The sequence below is a fragment of the Eucyclogobius newberryi genome, unplaced genomic scaffold (genome assembly GCF_026437365.1).
Source record: "Eucyclogobius newberryi isolate DKJ021-1_F unplaced genomic scaffold, fEucNew1.0.hap1 SCAF_9, whole genome shotgun sequence".
Taxonomy (NCBI): Eukaryota; Metazoa; Chordata; class Actinopteri; order Gobiiformes; family Gobiidae; genus Eucyclogobius; species Eucyclogobius newberryi.
The window spans coordinates 7,000,091-7,016,699 of record NW_027316532.1 but is presented as its reverse complement, the minus strand read 5'-3'; the positions used below and the strand labels follow the sequence as shown (position 1 = coordinate 7,016,699).

Here is a 16,609-nt window from a genome sequence, read left to right as displayed (position 1 = left end):
TCAGAGTCCAATAATCACGTGTCATTATCCGTTTTCATTATGTTAACAAAGTGGCTAACAATTAGCAGATGCTACAAAGCTAGTACTAGCCTTCATCTATTTTGCATAGCCTCAAAAACAATGGTTTTAAAATGGACTTTGCATATTTTCAATCTCAATCTGTGGTGCATGTTCAGGGTAGTGTTGGTGATAATAAAGACCTTCGAGCTCTAATGAAAATTGTGTCCTGAATTAGGGTTAGCTTAACTTGTTGACAATTTCTTCCACCTCTTAAGGCTAATTCCCTAACATTTCCCAACCACCACTGGCTTCTTCCCTTCAGTAATATCCACCCGTCAGTGCACTGTCCTGTTTCTCAGTGTTAGCTCGCGGCTAACAAACGTCATTCATTCTAGTCAGGATGCGATGCTAGCCCTGGCTGTGAATGCAAGCCTGGGTGTTTTTAGCATAGCAAGTTCTCAAGAGGCGGCCAGAACTGTGAGCACCTCTTCTTCCACGGTCTGCCCCTGAAACAATTGAAAATAGTCCACCAAATGAAGCCTTGCCCCATCAGCTAATAGGACAACGGCGGTCCAACGATAAGGGCGTGGTGTCATTGTCCCCTCATTTCAAGTCTTGTGGTCCATACAAAAAAAGCCTCTTCTTCCACGTCGTAACATTATATAGTCCCCAGAATGAAGACCCGCCCCTTCACGCAGCCCGTAGCCAATGGGACAAAGGGGTAGGCGGGCGGTTTTGAGGGCTAATCGTCCCCTCCTCCGTAAAGATCGGCTAGTTTGCGAAAGCGCGGCCCCCAGTCGCCGAGGTAGTCATAGTCTTGGTCTCCGCCGCTGGAGCCGGAGTGCAGGGAGCTGAGGGATCCCGCCGTGGAGCCGCTGCCTTCGTAATCGAACACCAGCAGGGAGTCGTAAGGGGGCGCTGTGGGGTCGTTGTCTGCAGCCTTCAGACCCTGGATGAAGAAGCAGAGGGGGAAAAACATGAGTTAAAGGAGAGTAGAGGAGCTGAAACGTGTACTTTTTTTTGTCCTGTACTGCAAACCTGTCCACTGCATTTGACTGGTAATTAAAGGACACATATTATGCATTATTTCTCCTGTTATTGGTATCTCTAAATGCTCTTGAGTACTTTCTGCTTTGGAATCTCATGTTTTAGAACCTAAAATAATGTGTCTACTAAATGATTTTATTTAATCAGTCAGGCATTCCATTGTCAGAAATTGAGTTAGTACTCCATCTACTGGCAGCAGAGAGGATTACAAACATGCTAATAAAAGTATACAGTTGTAATAAAAGCAATTTGACAGGAGAAATGCTCAGAACAGGTCTAGCAATGATTTAAAAGCCCAAAAAGGATAGTTTGATGACCACTGTTGATAAGGTTATTACATAGTAGTAGAGCTGGGCAATTAATCGAAAGATTGACAGATTGAGTCATGTGAAATCGTCAATTTTTTGAGAGGGGTTTTTGAATCAAGGGTCCACAGGCAATCCTCTGTCAGTAAAAACTTGTTTTGTCGAGCAGAATAGGTTCATAAAAAACGTATGAACCTATTCTGCTCGAAAACCGAGTTACTAATTGTTACTAAAAGCCATATTTACTTTTTTTTGGAAAGACAACACAAGTCATATGAATAAATTAAAGCGACAATCCGGATAAAGTGTAATAAACTGAGCTAAATCTTGAAATCTGTCTAAGTAAAAAAAAAATGTAAGAATGTTTTGGATATTGAATGAGCCTTTATGAAAAAAAAAACATTATTGAATGTATAGACCGCGAATGTATTGTAAACTATAAAAACAACTTTGAAAGCATACAGCATTTTAATTCAAAGTATATACTGTAATTTATTCGAGAAGTTCATCTAACTCTTGGCAGATATGTAGAGAAGTGTTTGACATCCCAGGCACAGCGGAAAGTACGTCTATTGGAAGTGTCCTTGTCTCTTTTGTCTTCTCTCTCCGTCAGTGTGTGGTGCAGGCTTCAATTAAATCACTCGCATTGATAAGAACATGAAAGGAATGTTTTCATTACGGCAAATGAATATTTGGCGCGGCTTTGTCTCTTTCACTCGGGACTAAACAATACTTAAAAAGAACCAAAATCTGCCAAAGTATCCGCTTTGTACATTTTGGCTTTCAAATCTACCAATGTGAGACTTGAAACATTCAACCTTTAACATGAAAAGTCGGGTGTTGTTAGTATGGGTGGTCATAACTAATCAGTATTATGGGCTAAACTGGTAAAAATGTGTTCTAACAAATATATAACAAGGAAATAGGCCATTCTGGTTTGATCCTGGTTTGATCCTGGTTTGATCCTGGTATGATCCTGGTATGATCCTGGTTTGATCCTGGTTTGATCCTGGTTTGATCCTGGTTTGATCCTGGTATGATGCTGGTTTGATCCTGGTTTGATCCTGGTTTGATCCTGGTTTGATCCTGGTTTGATCCTGGTTTGATCCTGGTATGATGCAGGTATGATGCTGGTTTGATCCTGGTTTGATCCTGGTTTGATCCTGGTTTGATCCTGGTTTGATCCTGGTTTGATCCTGGTTTGATCCTGGTATGATGCAGGTATGATGCTGGTTTGATCCTGGTTTGATCCTGGTTTGATCCTGGTATGATGCTGGTTTGATCCTGGTTTGATCCTGGTTTGATCCTGGTTTGATCCTGGTTTGATCCTGGTTTGATCCTGGTTTGATCCTGGTATGATGCAGGTATGATGCTGGTTTGATCCTGGTTTGATCCTGGTTTGATCCTGGTTTGATCCTGGTTTGATCCTGGTTTGATCCTTGTATGATGCTGGTATGATGCTGGTTTGATCTTGGTTTTACAGTTTAGTTTGGGGTTTTTACTTCAAAAATGCACTATTTTAAATTATAGCATAAATGTATGCACTTAAACCAAACAAATTGTGATTCTTTATAAGTGTTTATAATGCAACATGTGCCTGTTTTTAAATTCAGTAATCTTACAATGGCCTGTCAGGTTTTATAAATGCTGGACCAACTTTCATTTTTCCCACAAAAGTTGTTTTATTTCCTGATAGTTCTTTTGATTAATTCTACAGGTTTCAGGTTAGTGTGGGGGTTTTCACAGGGAAAGGTGTGGCCCCCGTGATGTTCCTTTAACATGACGCAGACCACAAGTGAACTCAGTGACTGATAATAGTGAAAACGATGAATTAAAGTTAGCGGAGGAGTCCAGTGGTCCCCGTTCTGCTCCGGGCTGATAAGGTCACGTGTCACGGTGAAACACGTGCTGCACAGAACAGTCATCACAGCAGCGACTCAAGACAAACTCCTTTGCTGTCCATATTAGCGTGTCTAGCGCTGATCAGGGCTGCCTCATGTTTTCACTCAGCGTCGCAGTCTAAACTCTGATAGTATGATAGATCCATGAAACTTTAGACGACTTGTTAGATTGAATGTGAGAAGCCTGTAGTCCCTGTGTGGGGCTGGTTCAAAGTGGTTTTGCGGATTTATCTTTCCTCCAAAGCGTACCTATCTTTCCTCTGAAACCAACAAATTCTGCTTTGTCAACTACAACAACAAAAACTACTACTAATACAACTACTACAACAAAAACTGCTACTACTGCAACAACAACAACAACAACAACAACAACAACAACAACAACAACAACAACAACAACAACATCATCTACTACTACAACTGCTGCTAAAACAAAAACAACTACTATTACTCTACTCTACTATAATAATTAGAACAGGGGTCACCCATGCGGCGTCCCTTAGTTACAAGCCGCTAAAGACTCCAAACTGAAAGTGACGCGAAAAGTGCGTGACCAACACTGGATCTGCAGCGCTATGTGTTTGGATTAGCAATGTATTAATTTAAAGACAAGCAGAAAGGAGACAAATAATGCGCAACACCTTTGAGAAGGTCAGGAGTGACAGCGAGCAGAGGAGGAGCTGTCAGTGCAGGACAGGACCACTATCAGACCAGGACCACCCCAGAACTAAACCAGGTCTAACTCCTGCAGGGCTGAAGTTGAAATCAGGACTCGCACAGGAATGAACCAGGTCCAAACAGAGCCACAGGAGGAGAAACTGTTGGAAAAGTTAAATCCTCTATATTTTTGGTATATTTTGACAATAACATTAATTCACTCATTGAATGAGTTGGTGCTAGATTTAAAACAAAACTCTTATTTCATGATATTCTTTTTAATTTTTTGTTGTTTTGTTCTTTTCACTCACTGGTTTCAAATGTGAATTAAGATTGGGTTTTCAAATTCAAAAATACATGATTAATACACATACATGCCCCCGATAAATCAAATATTTACTCACAGGTTATGAATGTAATTATAGGCCCAGTTAGGCTAATTGAATTCAGTGCTCATAAAGTAGCCCTCGGCCCTAAAAAGGTTTGTGACCTCTGGTTTAGAGGAATATCCGACTTTGTTAGCAATAGAACATGTTGAAGAAAAGGATGCATTGAGGATTTTCTCTGTCCATTAAAACAACAAAATATAACAGACAGCGTTCATGTTATCTCTATGTCCAACTCTAATCCCTGAAGTTCTCCACTCATCACCCCAGTCAGAGAAAACCATTGAAATCTCCGCTAAGCCCCGTGGTTCACCCCCAGCTGTTTTTTTAAATGGACACAGCCATTTTGGAGGGAGCTTTCCACATGACAGTGCCGGCGCCCACGCTTTGCTACATCTCCAAGAAAAGCAGAATTTACGGTCCAGCGATCCGCCGAGACTTTGACGATGTCGGCTATAGGATTAGGCATAATCCAGCAGTGTTACTATAGGAACGGTGGAGTAAAGCCTATTGCATAGGAAAAACACAGCGTCCACAGAAAGTAGCCCAGTGAACCGTGGTGACTCCGTTGGAAAGAGGACTCAGAACTGCTGTCCAAAATGTCAAGAGCCCCACCGGACCGGACAGAGGCGCTGACCTGGACATTCACTTCTTTGAACCGGAGCACCAGGAACGTTGAGCTCAAATCCGGGGCATTTCACCGCTGCAGTGCAAGTAGTATGATTGTACGTGTTGCCCTTACGATTTCTGACTCAAGTCGGCTATTACGAGTATAAAACGCAAGCATTTGCAGAACTGGAATGGTATAGTCTATAGTCTATAGTCTATAGTCTATAGTCTATAGTCTATAGTCTATAGTCTGGAAAGTCTATATAACTATTCTGAGGCGTGAACTGTCATCTGAGTCATATTCAGCATAATCGTTCATGTGACTCTAAACAGCATACTCTGAATAGCATTATAGTTTCATTTGATTTATTTTCTCTCTTTAGACAGTTATAATGCAGTGAAGTACCAACAGAATCTTATCAGAGGAACTGAAGAAGCTACTTGGATGAGTGGCAAAACTTCATTCGTACTTGTCCAGTTGTCAAAATTCCATTTCATTTTGCAATAATGTCAATGTGTTTCGAGAAAGAGAGAGAGATATAAAACAAAAGAAATATATATTTTTAAAGAGGGAGAAGGAAAGGAATATAGAGAGACTCAGAGGGAGAAAGGAGGAAGCACAGAAAGAGATATAGATACAGAGAGAGATAGACAAGAAACAAAGGAACAAAGAAGAAACAAAAAGAGATGGAGAAGCAGGTCATGGTAGCGCAAAAAGGGAGAGAAAAACAGAAAATATAGAGGGATGGAGAGTGAGGAGGTAGAGTTCTGTGGTGCGGGTGTGTGCAGGATTAAGATGTCTGGATCAGCCAGTGGCGAGTCTGACAGTCCCCCTCGTTATTCAGAGCACTCTTTGGCAGATGGCTTCATAAACACACACACACACACACACACACACAGTACGCAGGCTGACAGGAAGAGGCGGGGCGGCCATCCTGCTTCTTCCCGCCTTGGGGTCCTTCTCTTTCTCTCTCGCTCTCCAGACAGCAGCCAGTTATCGGGCGCGGTGCAAAAATGTGATCTGATTAAGTGTAGGAGGAGCGGAGCTAAGGCTGTCAGCGGTGGAAAGTGAATTTCAATTAAGTGGTTCAAGCCCGGGTTAGAAGGAGGACGACAAATGCTAGGAACGCATGGTGACCTCAGCGTGCAGGTTAGCGGTGCGCTGTTAAAGAGTTAGCTCCGCACATACCGGGTCAGGTCTGCGTAGGAATAACACTGGACTTCTCGTTAGTACAGAATACATTTGTGTGAGGTTTACAGATACATTTCCATAGGTTTCATTTGCATGTACAGATCTCTGCATGATAACAAGGATGTAGATGCTGGATTAAAAGAATTACTTATAGTACATAATATTCTTTGGGGCTCAATAATTAGCATGTATAGATTTTGCAGTAATTTCTTTTGTAGTAAGATTTCAGATGTACAGTCATAGTAACGTTTAATTCTGCTATTTCTTTCTTTATTGCAGCTCATGTTTTCATTACAATATTATATCAGGATTATCCAGCATTTTGGTTATTGCGTCTGTGGCATTTATCGTGATATTTTTCCGTAGCAATATAGCGCACATTGAAATTTGTTATAGTGACATACCGAGGTTCAAAGTAGAAAAATGACTGCATCAATTATCAGATTATCAGTTCAGTTGCCATTCTATAAGAGTATTTACAATCTCACAATGTTTGAACTTGAATCTATCTAATGCTGTTTTACTGTGTTTCATGAAAATCTACATTATTTTTTAGCTTTCAACCATAACATTGTTTCACCATTAAAACCTATTTGAAGTTGATTTTAGCTTCAATCACACTATTTAATCTCCCTCCGAGCCTCAGAAAACACTGATCACAGAACATTATAGGTAGAACAACTCTTAGTGTTTTTTAATTTAATAAATCATCACCAGGCTGGTCAAAACAACTGCATGCTTACATTAGCATGTCGGGGCAAGCTAGCTTTTGTTCTTTGCCCCATGGTAATTCCCTTTGCTGCCAGTAGATGGTGTGCTAATGCTAAATACAGATGAGGGATCGCCTGAAAGTAATGTGTGGTTTTCAATGCTAAAGTATAAGAGCGACTTCAAAGGCCAATAACAATATAAGGATTGCATCATGTGTCTTTAAAAGGAACAGAACATGATGTTGAACCATGAGTGAGGAACATGTTTCTGTTTGAACTGTTAGCTCAGACTAATAAGTCCCTTTTTTACTCTTAGTTTATGTTTTACCTTGACAAACAACTTGCTTCCACATGATTCTGATCAACAAAAATAAGTTGCACATGGTCCTTAGCCAACAAAATGTCCTTTTTTAAATGGAAAGGTGATCACACTAAAGCTCAAAAAACAAAAATCCACAAATAGTTATTTTACTGCATGACATACCTAAAATAAATAAAAGTAAGGCCTTAGAAGTCAAAAAGATTATATCAGAACTGAAAAAGCTGTGTTACTAATGCTAACAATTTCATTAAAAGTTTGCAAAGTTCAACAGTTCTTCTATCTCAACAGAACAGTTTGTACCACAAGCAAAGAACTAAAATGTCTAAACAACACTATTTTTATTCGATGGCTACATATTTTTGCGGACTCTACCCACAGCGGCTTAAACCAGTGGGGAACTTTGGAGAAACTTCCTGAGCCGGGTGCAGACAGGATATGATGTTGCTATCGCGTTAAATCGTATTATTCTGTGGGAGTGCTGCATTCAAAGAGAAACCTGTGTGAAGTGTGCGATCCCTAAATCCTGCAGCGCGGAGGTAAAGGGACACTTGCACATCATGCTTTGATGGCTTAAAGCAGAGAAGAGGGGATAGAAGAGAGGGAGGAGTGAGAGAGAGAAGAGGAGTGAGAGAGAGGAAATAATGCTAATGTGGAATTCAACTAGGGCAGTGCAGCTAATCAAATTGGATTCAGTCAGAGTAATTTCCATTGTCTGTGTCTGTTCAGGAAATGAATACTGAAAGCCATTTTTACTTTTTTAAATAGTTATTAATCAATTTCAATCTTGATAAGTGTTTTGTCATTTTGCAGAGAACAATATAGTAGTTTTTTTAAAAAGAAAATCACCGAACTACCAACATTTTTTACAGTATATGCTCAAATGCACCGGCAATTGCTTCATTATTTGTTTTTGGAAGCAAATATAAATATCTGAGGAAAATAAAATGGAATACAAGTTGCATTTTTGGAATTAATGCAGAGGCCGGAGCGAGTCTTACCGTCACAGTGAAAGTACCAAACATTAGCATGCTAACAGTGCACTTCCTGCTTCGCGGTGAATAAAATGCTGCATAATTAGATGCAGACAGCGCACATCGGTCATATATTTACCCGAATAGTTCTATTATTTCAGATTTTAATTTATTTACGTAGAAAGCTTGTGTTGTTATGTACTTTATGGAAGTACCAGTGATATTTAACAATACTGGCCAATGAAGAAAATGGATGTATATTTTATCAATGAGATTCATGGTTCCAAATGAGAACGATGGAACAGCGATAGAAAAAGATCAACACAACCAATTTATATAAACTTTTAATAATTTCTAAGTGTTCACAAGATTCACAGTGATGGAGGAAAAAATGGAGGAGAGAAGGGAGAGGGAACGCTAGGACGCAGAAGTGAGGAGGAGAGCAAGGATTTGTGGTGCTCTCGGTGAAGACAGTTTGTTTTTCAGCTTGTGTGATGCATCACTTCCTCCGAGCTGCAGTCTCAAAAGGGTTTCACCTCCAACAGTTTCTCTGCCACTTCCTAAAAAGCTCAGCAGAACAACCTACACCAGAACTTTGGAAAAACATTTCCCTGAGGGCCGAAATGCAGGGTCCACACATAAGCATGTTTTTATTATCTTCTTCTCTAACCAGTTTACTACATACAACTTATACAAAAAATAGGGAATATGTATTTGGAGATTAGGAGAATAAGAGAGCGCTGTCGAGACAAATGTAGACAACGGTCCAAGTTTGGCCCGCAGGCCGCCTATTGGACATCCATGACCTACGGCCAGTAACTGTATTCATACAATCGAAGTGCGTCAGCGTGTTCACCTCATGTATGAAGTCTCCGATGTCTCCGGGGTGAGGGGCTGCTGAGCGTATGGGGTACTGGTGGTCGTGGTGCAGGGGCCTCTCGTCCATCCGCCTGATGCCCACCTTCACACAGTCCGGCTCCAGTGCGTCCGGCTGCTGCAGCTGGCTCAGGTCGTAGTCCTGGTAAACGACACACAAACAAACAAACAGAATTAGTATTGCAACTGTGATTAAATTCGCAATTTCTGTTTTACATTTTTAAAAAATCAAGATAAGTTAAGATAAGATATTCCTTTATTGTCCCACATGGGGAAATTTCATTGGTGCAACGCAGGAAGATACAGAGGTAGATACAGAAGAACAGATCACTTATAGGAAATTCACAATGTCCACTTCCAATGACCTTATGTGTTCCATCCATTTTCTACCGCTTGTTCCCTTTCGGGGTCGCGGGTGACTGGAGCCTATCCCAGTGACTTCGAGCCTTAGGCGGGGTACACCCTGGACAGTGGCCAACTCGTCGCAGGGCCTTATGTGTTATAATAATACATAAATAAATAATAGATGGGCTCTTATTTTTTGGGCTGGAGAGTAGTAGAAAGTCGAAAAAGTAACTCCAAAGACTCACCATAGATACAAATGAACTACATGTGAGTTTTTCATTTAGTGCAGCATGTTTTTTGATGATATTGTACATTTAGAAAAGGGTTTTCTGGAATAATCCTGCTTTTTTGTTTTTGTGTCAGTGACATAAAGCAATTTGATTGTTTACTGTTCATATTTTCTGTAGCAATATATATCACTTTAAAATATGTTATCTTCAGGAGCATTAACATTTGAGAGAAGAAGCACACTAAAATAAGCTGAAAAACATTTATGATTTGATACATTTAAAAGTCCACAGGCTCTTGGGGCTATTTACACGGTCCAGTAAATACTGACTCTTGTTGACTCGTTGTTCTCGTTTAGCTTTAGACACAATGTGGAGAGACAGAGGATGTAAATCTGAAATGTAATGGAGCATTTCATGTAAACGTCGCCATCATGTGAAATGAACATCATTTGTTAAAGAAATAAGTTTTTAATAGTATTTTCAAATTAGCCCAAAATACAACTCTATGGACTTTGAATTACATGTTTCCTCCTTTTGGGGTTTGAAAACAGGGTAATGCCGCTTTGGAGAAGGTTGGCCTGCTTAAATCAATTTGTTTCATTGTCAAAACCTGACTTAAGTGTATCTAAGTATATTATAGATTAGATGGAATGAAGTTGGCCCTCAGCCACATCTTCTATAGCAAAGCAATTCAACTTTATTTTCTTGAGGGCCGGATTTTTCAGAGGGTCAAGGACCATCCATTACTGAACCAGGATTAAAGTAGAACTGAACTAGTACTAATCAAGACTGAATTAAATAAGGACTAAACCAAGACCAAACCAGGTGGTAAACCAGTGCTAACCCAGGATGAAACCAGTAAACATGATTTTTATTTAGTATCAATATTTGGAAGATGGGCCGTGGGCCGGATTAAAAGCTTAGAGCGCCTTATGTTGAATAGCCCTGTTTTATAGGTTCCCCACAACACTGTGGAAGAGGCCATGGACACAAACAAAGCCCCAGCCAATCGGAGCGCTTCCTTCAAACTAAACTAGTCCAGTTTCCTTGCACTGCTCAATCATCCGGCCCCCAGGCCAGATTAAGACCACTACAAAAGAGGAGCTGCAAACAGGATTCATTGCTTTCTGTGTGAGAACCAACTGTGGCGCCTCTTTCTGCAGAGGAGGTTAACCCTCTGATCCAGCATCAGAGACCAGTGTTTAAGTTATAATAAGTCATTTTCTTTCATCTCTAAACTTCAGTCGGTTGTCAGTTTCCAAAACAGACCCGGTTGTTCATAGTTTGCGATGTTTATAATACAATCCCCCCCATTGTAAATGCATTAAAGCAAAGACATTGAGATCTACTGTAACTGTCATATTTTAAGTATTGTTGATTGAGTAAAAGTAATTCATAGTCATAAAGTAGGGTTTCTTCAAAAATATGACTCTTTACCTACTGCTGGTGCCAGAGTCAGGACTAAACATGAACCGGCCTCCTGCTGGTGCTCAGAGTCAGGACTAAACATGGACCGGCCTCCTGCTGGTGCCAGAGTCAGGACTAAACATGGACCGGCCTCCTGCTGGTGCTAGAGTCAGGACTAAACATGGACCGGCCTCCTGCTGGTGCCAGAGTCAGGACTAAACATGGACCGGCCTCCTGCTGGTGCCAGAGTCAGGACTAAACATGGACCGGCCTCCTGCTGGTGCCAGAGTCAGGACTAAACATGGACCGGCCTCCTGCTGGTGCCAGAGTCAGGACTAAACATGGACCGGCCTCCTGCTGGTGCCAGAGTCAGGACTAAACATGGACCGGCCTCCTGCTGGTGCCAGAGTCAGGACTAAACATGGACCGGCCTCCTGCTGGTGCCCAGAGTCAGGACTAAACATGGACCGGCCTCCTGCTGGTGCCAGAGTCAGGACTAAACATGGACCGGCCTCCTGCTGGTGCCAGAGTCAGGACTAAACATGGGCCGGCCTCCTGCTGGTGCCAGAGTCAGGACTAAACATGGACTGGCCTCCTGCTGGTGCCAGAGTCAGGACTAAACATGGACCGGCCTCCTACTGGTGCCAGAGTCAGGACTAAACATGGACCGGCCTCCTGCTGGTGCCCAGAGTCAGGATTATACATGGACCGGCCTCCTGCTGGTGCCAGAGTCAGGACTAAACATGGACCGGCCTCCTGCTGGTGCCCAGAGTCAGGACTAAACATGGACCGGCCTCCTGCTGGTGCCAGAGTCAGGACTAAACATGGACCGGCCTCCTGCTGGTGCTAGAGTCAGGACTAAACATGGACCGGCCTCCTGCTGGTGCCAGAGTCAGGACTAAACATGGACCGGCCTCCTGCTGGTGCCAGAGTCAGGACTAAACATGGACCGGCCTCCTGCTGGTGCCAGAGTCAGGACTAAACATGGACCGGCCTCCTGCTGGTGCCAGAGTCAGGACTAAACATGGACCGGCCTCCTGCTGGTGCTAGAGTCAGGACTAAACATGGACCGGCCTCCTGCTGGTGCCAGAGTCAGGACTAAACATGGACTGGCCTCCTGCTGGTGTCCAGAGTCAGGACTAAACATGGACCGGCCTCCTGCTGGTGCCCAGAGTCAGGACTAAACATGGACCGGCCTCCTGCTGGTGCCAGAGTCAGGACTAAACATGGACCGGCCTCCTGCAGGTGCCAGAGTCAGGACTAAACATGGACCGGCCTCCTGCTGGTGCCAGAGTCAGGACTAAACATGGACCGGCCTCCTGCAGGTGCCAGAGTCAGGACTAAACATGGACCGGCCTCCTGCTGGTGCCAGAGTCAGGACTAAACATGGACCGGCCTCCTGCTGGTGCCAGAGTCAGGACTAAACATGGACCGGCCTCCTGCTGGTGCCAGAGTCAGGACTAAACATGGACCGGCCTCCTGCTGGTGTCCAGAGTCAGGACTAAACATGGACCGGCCTCCTGCTGGTGCCCAGAGTCAGGACTAAACATGGACCGGCCTCCTGCTGGTGCCAGAGTCAGGACTAAACATGGACCGGCCTCCTGCTGGTGCCCAGAGTCAGGACTAAACATGGACCGGCCTCCTGCTGGTGCCAGAGTCAGGACTAAACATGGACCGGCCTCCTGCTGGTGCCAGAGTCAGGACTAAACATGGGCCGGCCTCCTGCTGGTGCCAGAGTCAGGACTAAACATGGACTGGCCTCCTGCTGGTGCCAGAGTCAGGACTAAACATGGACCGGCCTCCTACTGGTGCCAGAGTCAGGACTAAACATGGACCGGCCTCCTGCTGGTGCCCAGAGTCAGGATTATACATGGACCGGCCTCCTGCTGGTGCCAGAGTCAGGACTAAACATGGACCGGCCTCCTGCTGGTGCCCAGAGTCAGGACTAAACATGGACCGGCCTCCTGCTGGTGCCAGAGTCAGGACTAAACATGGACCGGCCTCCTGCTGGTGCTAGAGTCAGGACTAAACATGGACCGGCCTCCTGCTGGTGCCAGAGTCAGGACTAAACATGGACCGGCCTCCTGCTGGTGCCAGAGTCAGGACTAAACATGGACCGGCCTCCTGCTGGTGCCAGAGTCAGGACTAAACATGGACCGGCCTCCTGCTGGTGCCAGAGTCAGGACTAAACATGGACCGGCCTCCTGCTGGTGCTAGAGTCAGGACTAAACATGGACCGGCCTCCTGCTGGTGCCAGAGTCAGGACTAAACATGGACTGGCCTCCTGCTGGTGTCCAGAGTCAGGACTAAACATGGACCGGCCTCCTGCTGGTGCCCAGAGTCAGGACTAAACATGGACCGGCCTCCTGCTGGTGCCAGAGTCAGGACTAAACATGGACCGGCCTCCTGCAGGTGCCAGAGTCAGGACTAAACATGGACCGGCCTCCTGCTGGTGCCAGAGTCAGGACTAAACATGGACCGGCCTCCTGCAGGTGCCAGAGTCAGGACTAAACATGGACCGGCCTCCTGCTGGTGCCAGAGTCAGGACTAAACATGGACCGGCCTCCTGCTGGTGCCAGAGTCAGGACTAAACATGGACCGGCCTCCTGCTGGTGCCAGAGTCAGGACTAAACATGGACCGGCCTCCTGCTGGTGTCCAGAGTCAGGACTAAACATGGACCGGCCTCCTGCTGGTGCCCAGAGTCAGGACTAAACATGGACCGGCCTCCTGCTGGTGCCAGAGTCAGGACTAAACATGGGGAATCTGCATTTCAGTTTTATGTAGCTGAAATCTGGAAGTCTCACATCCGGAAGATGTGAGACTTTTATGTCTTAAACCGTTTTGTGATTTCTGTCATGTCTTTGTGATTTTAATGCATTTATTTCCTGTTGTGTGAAGCACTTTGAATTATCTTGTTTATGAATTGTGCTCCACAAATAAACTTGCCTTGCCTTGCCTAAACTGGGAGATATTTATTGTGTTGGTCACAAAATTATTTCAGTATTGATTTTCAGTGTGAAATCTAATTCATTACTTTAATTAAACCAAGGAGTCTGCAAGGGTCGATCCTTGGACCACATCTTTTTACGTTGGATACCTATACAAGAAAAGAGCTGTGTTTTCCAACCTGTTTTGAGTCGTGGCACACTTTTTTGGTTAAATTAATCAGCGGCCAACCAACCACGTAAATATTACCAAAAAACCCCACAAATATTTTATTGTGCCTCTGTCTATTTGGCCATCATGAATGTTAAACTTTCTCACTTGCTTCAGAAGTGGCTCATGATACTCCAAAATGGTAATTTAGGCATTTGTGAATACATTTTTTCCCAAGGCACACTAGTGTTCCCCGGTCAATGGCACAGAACATTAGTCTAATGTTAAACCAATGGAGATTTCAAAATGCTAAATACAAAACTCTGCATTTAAATTAAAAGTATTCTTCTTACAAACGCCTTAAAGCTCTACTGATTATCACATGACATTGGGCTTGATGTTTCGGCAGCTCCGTGTACTTGTCCATACCTGGTCCTCCTCTCCGCCTCCCTCCTCATCGTACTTCAAGATGTTGTCTCTTACATCGTCCTCCGGGTCGATGAGGAGCTGCTTGGCCTGCCTCTCCTTGTCGCGCCTCTTCATCCACATGACGAACACCAGCACCAGCACTGCAGCGTGGGAAGACAGATAAGAAAAGCCCATTTAAAGTGTGCAAAAGAAGGAACGCTGCGGGCTAACGCTAACGCTAACCGAACGCCAGCGCTTCTGCAAACAAAACAGTGTGATTTTTCAGGGTGATGATACAGAGGAATGCTGGAATTAACCAGCAGACATATCGCATACCCACATAGCCCTCGATTCTCTATGCACACGGCATTTGCATAAAGTCTACATTTGGTGGAGAGGCTTGGGGACAGTGTAAGCAAACAGTGGGTGAAGGTGAGGACATGTTTGGAGCTTTGAAAACGAAACGGTCTGGACGGAGCTGAAATCTGCAGAATGTGATTGAATTGAAGTTACATGTGATGGTGCTTATGAAACGATTAAGCTAAAGTCAAATAGAACAAACTTTTCTATTAAAGTGAGTCCTTTACTTCTTTGTAATACGTTTATTCACGGGTTTATGCTTGTTGGTTATAGTTAGTATTTGAGGACTTTTGATGTTCTGTATTGTGAATTGCATCACCTTGATTTCAGGGGCCCACAAGCACGCGCGGCGTCATAAGAACAAGATAAATGTGTTGTTTTAAACCTGGTTATTAGCATGTAAAACAATTTAATGTACTTTTATCTGTTATTTGATATGAAGAGCACAAATACTGAATCATATAAACCAGAGATCATGATCTTTAAAACTGTTTAATGCAATATAATAATGTTTCTTATATATAAAATAAATACTGTTTACAGCATTTGACACAAGGAGATCTTGTGGAATATATGAAATCAAGTCCTACAAAATAAACTACTATAACATATATACATTGCCCCGAAAATTAGACCGGGCATTTCCGAGGACACGTGAACGCAACACGAACGCAGCGGCCAATCAGATACCCGCTTTCATCCATATTACATCACGGAGACCGCTCGGCCAACGGTGGGCCCCCTCCTATATCAAACCGCGGGCCCGCCGGAAATTCAACTGCTTGCAGGCCCCGGGCCCCTGTCTATTTCGCAGCCTGTCTAATGTTGCGTTCACGTGGCCCTCGGGAGATGCAAAGTCGGGGCTTTGACTTGTTTGCATCTTTGTGCTTTTTATCTGGGAAAGTCAGGACTGTGATGTCACTAATGATCACAGCAGGAAGTCCGCTCTTTCACAGTGTTTAATAGAGCTAACCAATAAGCTAAACCTTATTTCTTTCTGAAAACAACCTACTATTTTAAGTTTATTTAGCTAACATTACATCAGTATTTAATTAAACAGTAGAGTCATATCTTTCTTGCGCAAATCTGTTGCTTTTACAAACAACAGACAGTAAACAACAGTAAGAAACAGTTCGTCAAAGAGCTCAATGGTTTAAGATAAATTAACACATTAACAGTGTTCTCGTCGTACCTTGCAGAACAAATGAATAGAATTGACAGTTCACATCACGCACTGCACCTCCCTGAAATCCAACACCTCAAACGCCTCCGTCTTTCTCCTCCATAAAACATCTTGTTGTTTTAAACCCATTTTTTTCCTTCTCCGCATCAACACGTCTCCCCCTGATCTTGCTCCTACAAGCGTCAGACAGCGTCCCCGAGGATCAGTCCACTTCGCTGCCTCGCGTTTGCTGGAATCAAAGCACCCGTGGTTCCCCTTAAAGCGCCCATCAGGTACGGCCCGCTGCAGAGCCTGCTCCTCTGTGATCGGCCCGCGATGTTCGGCTGATGAAACCGTTGAATCAGCGCACAGATGCTTCCCCTCACGCTGCTCCCGTCTTCACCCCGGCCCTTTGAAAAGTCTGCCTTGTTTATGGCGTGTTGGAGTAGAAAAGGAATGGGCTGCATAATAAGTTGGTGCGATAGCAAAGGCGGTGAAGTTAAAAGCATGGGTTTTTAGATAAAATAAAATATATAAGTACGAAGAGACAATTCAAGCAGAAAGGAGGTGTAATAAGGAGGTGATGTAATATTGGCCAAGTCTAAAGCACTTAATTCAGGTGGT

General features: G+C 43.7%; 1 protein-coding gene across 1 annotated transcript in view; it reads right to left on the bottom strand.

The window, feature by feature from the left end:
• Positions 1 to 494: 494 nt before the first annotated feature.
• LOC140353674 (cadherin-2-like) overlaps positions 495 to 16,609 on the bottom strand; it is a 143,843-nt gene continuing 127,728 nt past the window's right edge. Inside the window, exons 14-16 of the mRNA XM_072438341.1 lie at positions 14,485 to 14,624; positions 8,957 to 9,118; positions 495 to 949 (exon numbers count right to left, since the gene is read on the bottom strand). Coding sequence (XP_072294442.1) covers positions 743 to 949; positions 8,957 to 9,118; positions 14,485 to 14,624 — 509 coding nt within the window. The 3' untranslated portion in view covers positions 495 to 742. The remainder of the gene's footprint in view (positions 950 to 8,956; positions 9,119 to 14,484; positions 14,625 to 16,609) is intronic.